The sequence below is a fragment of the Rattus rattus genome, chromosome 2, assembly GCF_011064425.1.
Source record: "Rattus rattus isolate New Zealand chromosome 2, Rrattus_CSIRO_v1, whole genome shotgun sequence".
Taxonomy (NCBI): Eukaryota; Metazoa; Chordata; class Mammalia; order Rodentia; family Muridae; genus Rattus; species Rattus rattus.
In genome coordinates this window covers 79,614,680-79,622,904 of record NC_046155.1, presented here as the reverse complement: position 1 = coordinate 79,622,904, position 8,225 = coordinate 79,614,680, and the positions used below count along the sequence as shown (strand labels likewise).

Below are 8,225 nucleotides of genomic sequence, written 5' to 3'. Positions count from 1 at the left end.
TTATGGCAGTGTGAGGATTGAACCTAGGGCGACAGGTTAGAAGCTCTCTTCTATCCCAAAGCTTCATCCTCCACCCAGCTTTTACCTTACAGAAGAAAATTAAATAAAGTCTCTCTCTCTCTCTCTCTCTCTCTCTCTCTCTCTCTCTCTCTCTCTCTCTGAGTATGTATGCGTGCATGTGTGCATGTTTGAGCAAGCATGAGCAGGTGTAGCCATGCTCAGCATTTTAGGGAATGTTAGAGGGTCAAATTCAAGCTTTCACTTTTACACACAAGTACTCTGACCCACTGAGCCAGTCCCCTACTTTTAAATGTTGGACCAGTGTCTAAGTTGCCCTGCCTGGCCTTGAGCTCATTTTGTAGCACAGGGAGGCCTTGAACTTGTAATCCTTCTGCCCCAGCCTTCTGAGTGGCTAGGATGAGAGGCCTACCACACCAGTCTAGGCTGGGTCTGTGGCTTTATGAGAACACAAGAGCACCAAGCTGGGATACTCTGTTGGACTGGTCATGTGATGCCCTGAGCTGTGTAGGACTCTGCAGAGAGACTTCCCCATCAAGGACACTCCTGACAAAGCCACCTGATCCTTACTTTCCTAGTCCAGAGCTGAATGAACCTTTCGTCTTGTTTTTTTTTTTCTTCTTTATTCCTTTTATATTTTTTAAGTTAGGAGCTCACTCTGTTGCCCAGGCTGGCCTGGAATTCACTATGTAGCTCAGGCTAGCCCTTAACTATGGATAGTGCCTCAGCTTTTCATGTGCTAGGACTATGGGTGTGCACCACTTCACCTTAACTGATTGATTTATCTTTGTGACATGTTCTCACCATGTATACATGGTTGGCTTGGATGTATAAAACAGGCTGGCTTTGAACTTACAGAGATCTACCTGTCTCTGCCTCTGTCTGCTAGAATTAAAGGTGTGGAATACTGCACCCCACCTAAATTTTTGTCCTTTCTTCTTTTTAAATTTATTTTTTATTTTTTTAAAAGATTTATTTATTATATATAAGTACACACTTTCTTCATACACACCAGAAGAGGGCATCAGATCTCATTACAGATGGTTGTGAGCCACCATGTGGTTGCTGGGATTTGAACTCAATGGCTCTGGAAGAGCAGTCAGTGCTCTTTACCACTGAGCCGTCTCTCCAGCACTTTTAACTTTTTAAAATTATTTTTAATTATTTTTAATTTTTATTTATTTTTTATTTTTATTTTTTAAATTAAAAAAATTTTAATTTATTTTTGTGTGTAGGTTTGTGTACCACAAGCATGACTGGGTCCCCCAAAGCCAGAAGAAGGCATTGGGTCCCTGGTGCCTCAAGCTACACACAGTTTTAAACCATCATGTGGGTGCTGGGAACTGCACTTGGATCCTCTGAAAGAGCAGGTGCTCTAAACTGCTGAGCCATCTCCTCAGCCCTAACCTCTTTTTCCTTTATTAATGACTCAGAGTGAGGTGTTCCCATATAGCTGTAGGAAATAGGGCAGCGTGCTTTTCAGCAATTCACAAAACACATGACAGTGCGTAGTCCAGCAAAGACCCAGAGAGCGCATAGCAAAACCCAGGCGCACTGGGTGAAGCCTTGTTACTGTTTTAATTAGAATTTATGTCCACTGAAACTTGTACTGATTTTGAATATTGTACTATGTGATGACTAACAAGTTGTTATTTTAGAAAATTCAGGAGACAAAAAAAAAAAAAAAAAAAAAAAAGGAAGAGGAAGAAAGAAGTGCTGGAACAATCATTTGAAATAAAGTTGTAATAAAGAAATGTTGTAAAATTATCTGTTTGTACTCTGCAATATTTTAGATACAATAAGGATTCAGTTAACTATTATCTATGTTTCCCACACTAGTGGTCAAGTAATAACATGAGTAAAATGCTTTGAAACATTTTTTAACTCAATGTATGAAATGCTGTTACCATTTGCCCCTTGAAGCCTGTATGCATGCACAGAAGGAAAAGGACTCTGCTGCTCTGTGGAGCCTATTACATTACTGCCTTTGTGTTTGTTTGCTTCTTACTATGTGCAATGTCCTGCCTTGAGCTCGCCACGCATTCATCCCTCACCTATCACAGAAATCGAGGAGAGGGCTTTATTATTAACATCATCTTAATAGATAATAAACGGATCCAAAGTAGAAATGTTAAAGGGCACCCCTGCTCGTGTTCACGTGGGGTATTAAAGTGTCAGCAGGAGGCTTTCTAAGTATCAGCACAAGGCCCCATCCTATGCCTGTGTGTATTCTGCCACGTATGTTGTTGTTCAAAACAAGCCTAGGGGAGAGTCAACCTGGAATTTGGCCTTGGTTCTTTTAAAAATATTTTATTGAATGTCACCAAGTTCCTGTCCACAGTTCAGGTTGTGTTAAGTTCGTTCTGTTTTAGAATTATTTATTTTATGTGTGTGAGCACACTGCTGCTGTCTTCAGACACACCAGAGAGGGTGTCGGATCTCATTACAGATGGTTGTGAGTCACCATGTGGTTGCTGGGGATTGAACTCAGGACCTCTGGAAGAGCAGTCAGTGTTCTTAACCACCGAGCCATCTCTCCAGCCCAAGTTTGTTCTTGTACGGCCCCTAAATTTGTAAATTCTCCATGTTGAGCTCTAGTGTATTGGTCTGAGGTGTTACACTGACTATTTGATCTAGACAAAGGTTCTTCATGACTGGCCTTTGCTTCTTTATTTCTGTCTCAGTCGATCCTCTTGGGATGCTTACTTTCTGACAGAATGCTATGTGGATGTGCCACCAGTGAGGCGACTGTCTAGTATTTTAAGCCAGGTCACAGACTTCAGCTTGCGGGTGCTGGTACTGGTCAGAAGCCTAAGTGGTTACACACCTGTTGTTCTATCGGGCCCATAGGGCACACTGGGAGAGTGAACATGGATTGTATGGGCACCGTGGCAAAGAGCCTCTCGTTAGAGATAGCAGAACCGTCTAGGAATTTCCTCAACCCACTGTGCTGTGTCAGACCCACGGCCTTGGGTTTGTATTGGCAAGCAATCCGTTCCACTCAGCCGCAAAGTTAGCCCCAGAACTTCTGATTTCTGAGAGAATCCAGGAGTTTGGATTTGGGATAAATCTTACACTTCTGTTTGTTTTGAGATAAGGTCAAACAAGGAAGCCCAGGTTGGCTTAGGACTCATGTAGCTCAGAGTAGCCACCCACTCATGGCTAATTTCCGGCACCAGCGTCCTCAGTGCAGGTGTTACGAGGCTTTGTGGATCTTAAGAATTAGTTCAACCACACGATACTCGTACATAGATAAAACTTCGTGCCCTTGTGTAGCATAAGGAGAGAGTAGTTGGGATTCCTGTCTCTGCTGTCCCATTTAGTGGAGCCCGGACTTTCCCATCACCATTCCTCCTGCCCAGGGAGCCGAACACTCCCCCTGCCCCCTCTTCCGCTCCCTAGAAGAAAATCTTCATCCCGCCCAGCAGGACTTAAAACCGAGTGAGAGCACTGGGTGAGCAGATCTGGGAGGTCCCATGGAGGAGGTAGGCTTGTATCTAGGGAGTATTGAGCAAAAACTGGCTCACAGGCGTGAGGAAGGCGGGGCCCTGGCGTCGCTCAGCCGCTGGCGACCTCAATCTCAGGCTGAAACGACCAGTTGTTCTTAGCCTTCCCCTCTGACCCGCTACCCCGGGCATTGTTTTCTGTTCTCCAGGATTGTAGGTGGCAGGCAAAAAACGCCTGGATTCTGGCTGCTCTCCAGGCCGGTGACCTTCGGCTCTGGGGCCACTGGGCAGCCGCGCCTTTGGACGGGAGGAGAGGAAGGAGAGGACGCCTGGTTCGTTTGGCTGTTCGTCTCCTTCTGTGGCTTTGCCATGGGCTCACGGAGCTCTCACGTCGCGCTCATTCCTGATGTGGACCAAATTCGCAGAGAGACGGGCTGTGAGTGTGAGGGTGGTGGTGGTGGTAGTGGTGGTGGTGGTGAGCGCAGCTCAGTAGTACGTGGGCGGGGACAGGAGGAGTTTTAGAGTAGTGTAGGGGGTCACCAGAATGTAGCTTGAGTATTCCAGATCGCAGAGACTTAGAGGGCTTGGAGTGTGAGTCTGGGAATTTGCACCTCTGGAGCTGGGAAACTGAGAGCCCATTGTTCAGAATCGCAAGGTACTTAAGAGTCAAGTTTGAGGCAGTCCGGGTTGATGGACCAGATTCACTCAGGTGTCCTTGGGCTCGGATGGAGACTGAAGGCAGAGCTGAGGACGGATGCAGGGGGGCTGCTTTTGATGCCTGGACTCTGAGAACCTCCTGGGTTCTCCAACCTAGTATTTCCTTGAGTCAAGCTCCCTCCAGCCGAGTCGACTCCACACATGGTCATGCAAGGGTAACGACTCTCATCCCCATCCATCTGCCTCTTTCTTATGGTTGAAGTCGCGCTGAGGATGGGGAGATAGATGACCCTGTTCCCTGTTATGTTGAAGGGTGTAGGGGGAGGTTAGAGATGCGAATAAACCCTCTTATTCTCATTTCCTGCCCACATCCCCTTGGGTCCCCTGAAGCGCACCCAAGGCACACGGGATCTGGCAGTAAGGACCTGCGAGTCCTCTGAGGGCTCATCCCCACCTTCTTCTCTCCGCAGTCTCCCAAGCTAGCCTGCTCCGTCTCTACCACAGGTTCCAAGCCCTAGACAGGGAGGAAAAGGGCTTCCTGAGGTGAGTAGAAGAGATCTAAGATCTTTTGCCTCTGCTTTTCTGTCCCCACCCTCCTCACTGACACCTCCATCTGCCTCCTTTGCTTTCATTGTGCTGTCTTCACAGCCGCCTAGACCTCCAGCAGATTGGAGCGCTGGCTGTGAACCCCCTGGGTGACCGCATTATAGACAGCTTCTTCCCCAATGGGTGAGTGAGTGTCCACTGCCTGACCAGAGGGGAGGTGGGTGTGGGTGGCAAAGCGATGCTACAGATGGTGGCAGTCTGGGTGACCATTGCCCTTCTCCATCCTTGTCCCTATAGGAGTCAGAGAGTGTATTTCGCAGGCTTTGCCAGAGTCCTGGCTTATTTTCGACCTATAGATGAAGACGATGCCACACTCCGAGACCCCAAGCAACCTGAACCCCTAAACAGCAGAATGAATAAACTGCGCTGTGAGTGTGTGAGACCTGCCCAAGTGAGACCCTCCAGATTTATCCATACCAGGAGAGACCCGGGAACCTCTAACTCCCCCTGTGTGCCTGGTGAGGACTTAATATCAGCTCAGGGAAGCTCACTTCCTCTTCCCCTCTCTTTTCCCAGTTGCATTTCAGCTCTATGATCTGGATCGGGATGGGAAGATCTCCAGGAATGAAATGCTACAGGTCAGAAGACCATGGGTACATCAGATGTGATGTGGGTAGGGCAAGATGGTTAAATGGAGGTGTGTGTGTGTGTGTGTGTGTGTGTGTGTGTGTGTGTGTGTGTGTGTGTGATGACTGGGGTTGCAGTTGATTATGTGTTAGGTAAGATCTGGGATTGGATGGGGTTGGGGTTCGGTTAGTTAAGGACAAGGGGTGGGGAGTAAGTAGGTATGAGACTGGGAACAGAGTTCGGAATCCCAACATAGGCGTAATTCGGCTTCTCGCTAGTACATAAGATCCTTGGTTGTCATTACCGGGAAGAGATCACACACTTGACGTTTATCCGGAATGGGCCAGCAAGACTTCTATACACACCCAAACACCTAGACAGCCTTCCACATCAAGGAGTTATCTAGGTCCAAATGTCAGTAGTGCCAAGACTCTGGGACAGATGATAAAGTTAGGGTGGAGGGGAAGGTGTTGTTGAGTGGAGGATGGACGTCGATTGGGTTATAAGGTTCAGCTGCAGGTGAGCACTGTCGGAGTGTGAGGTAGAATCATATGGAAGACTGGACAGCCATGCAGTGGCAGGCGCTTGCTACGGGCTACAGGGGAAATTGGGTCTGATGGTGAAAAGTGAGTGAGAAAATTTGGTTGTAACTTATGGGGTGAGGTTGGAGGGCTGGGGCTAAAGGAGCAGCTTCTGTGGCTCTTCTCCATGACTGCCTCTTCTCTCACCTCCCAGGTTCTCCGCCTCATGGTTGGGGTCCAGGTGACAGATGAGCAGTTGGAGAGCATCACAGACCGAACGGTGCAGGAAGCCGATGAAGATGGGGATGGGGCCGTGTCCTTCCTGGAGTTCGCCAAGGTTAGGAGGAGTTGAGATCAGGAGTCCCTAGGACAGCAAGGCATGGGAAATACAAGTCACTGGAGGATGGGAGAGACCTGGGGCATACAGGGGGATGCAAGGACTCCAAGGGAGGAGGTGAATGAGACACCTAGGTTGAGACTCAAGCCTCTTGACTTGACCACACCCGTCTCTCCCCAGTCCTTAGAGAAAATGAACATCGAGCAGAAGATGAGCATCCGGATCCTGAAGTGACCCCTGTGTCTTTGACTCATGCAAACATTTATGGACTCGGGATTTATCCTCAGGCCTCTGGAAGCAGGAGCCCACAAGCCATATTCTACTCTGAAACTTTGTTTAAGGTTAGGAAAGGGAATTGGAGGAGCGTGTGCTGAAGTCTCATTTGCTCTCAGATTTGTGAATCAGCCAGTGATTTGGTTGCAAGTGGCTGAAAGGCCAACCCAAAGTGACAAGATAAAAAAGGGAAAAGGATGACACGGGCCTGTGACTAGACAGCCCGGAAGTAGTTGCCTTTATGCACAGCTGGATCCAAGGACACGCATGGTGTCATCGGGATGCTTTGGGTACGAAGAGCCGACAGCTGTCGAGACCACATCCTCTTAGCCCTCTAACCCAGAGGACGGGATGTCATACTCCAGAAATGCCAACCAAGCAGAACCATTGACCCAGCTGGGGGCTCTTCTCTATCTCAGGGAAGGGGTGGGGGGAGATGGAACATTTAAATAAGCTATGCCTGTGTCATATAACAATTCCAAACCCTGAATAAATCCGGAAGACTTAGCATAGAGAGGTGGTTGCCTTAAGAAAAATGAAGTAATGTTATCAGAAAAGTGTGTGTGTGTGTGTGTGTGTGTGTGTGTGTGTGTGTGTGTGTGTGTGTGCTTATGTTGGTTTTGTTCAGGCAACATGAATGATACATCTCCTTACTACGTGGTTGAGCAAATTAAGGGTATGTGACCCCTTGAATGGGTTTTCTCTGATCCCTGGATGAAAGATAATGTGATGGGGTTGGTGACTGGAAGGAGGATGGGGTACAGTAATAAACTTTCCTAAAGTGGATGGTTACTCCAAGCTTTGGAGAATAATTTTTTGTGTTCGTGATAAGATGTTCAAACATTGTCAGACTGCAGAATAGAGCATAAAAGTCACATGGATGCAGAATAGAAACATACACACAGACACAAGATATAGAGATAGTGGTATACATACCATATATATAAATATATATATATACACACACACACACACACACACACACACACACACACACACACACACACACACACACACACACACACACACACATATATCTCAAGCTGTGGAATTTTCCTACTCAAAGACTACTGCTTTTAAATAGAGATTTTTCAAATAATAATGTGAAAATAGGGACTAGAGAGATGAGCCAACCTTTAAGAGCACTCACTGCTCTTTCAGAGGACCCAGGCTCAGTTCCTAGTGCCCATATTGGATGGCTCACAACAGCTTGTTACTCTAGTTTCAGGGAATCTGATGCCCTTTTCTGGCCTTCACGGGTACTGCATGTATGTTGTAAATACAGGCAAGCGGTCACAAACAAACATAGAAGTAAAAACTTTTAAAAGTGTTAAAATAGCAACAAAACTTGCTGGTGGTGGCTTGAGTTTGCTTTGCCCAGCATTTGGCACTATTAGGAGGTGTGGCCTTGTCGGAGTGGGCGTGGTCTTGTTGAAGGGAGTGTGCCACTCTAGGGGTGGGCTTTGAGACCCTCCTCCTGGCCAGTGGGAGCCAGTCTTCTCCTGTTTGCCTTCTGAACAAGATGTAGAACTCTCAGCTCCTCCTGCACCATGCCTGCCTGGTCGCTGCCATGCTCCTGCCTTGATGATAATGGACTGAACCTCTGAACCTGTAAGCCAGCCCCAATTAAACGTTGTCCTTATAAGACTTGCCTTGGTCATGGTGTCTGTTCACAGCAGCCAATCTCTAACTAAGACAATGCTTAGAGCTTGAGTCTGTGTGACCTTTCATTATTGTTTCCTCTTTCACAGATGCCTCTGAGATACTGTAAAATTTTGCTTATGGTTTTACGTGCTATAT

General features: G+C 47.2%; 1 protein-coding gene across 1 annotated transcript; it reads left to right on the top strand.

Moving 5' to 3' along the window:
• Positions 1 to 3,596: 3,596 nt before the first annotated feature.
• Positions 3,597 to 6,613, top strand: Chp2 (calcineurin like EF-hand protein 2). The gene is made up of 7 exons (XM_032892725.1): positions 3,597 to 3,900; positions 4,592 to 4,664; positions 4,770 to 4,850; positions 4,965 to 5,095; positions 5,244 to 5,305; positions 6,030 to 6,152; positions 6,333 to 6,613. The coding sequence occupies exons 1-7, from the start codon at positions 3,834 to 3,836 to the stop codon at positions 6,384 to 6,386; spliced, it is 591 nt and encodes a 196-aa protein (XP_032748616.1). The 5' UTR covers positions 3,597 to 3,833; the 3' UTR covers positions 6,387 to 6,613.
• Positions 6,614 to 8,225: the final 1,612 nt, after the last annotated feature.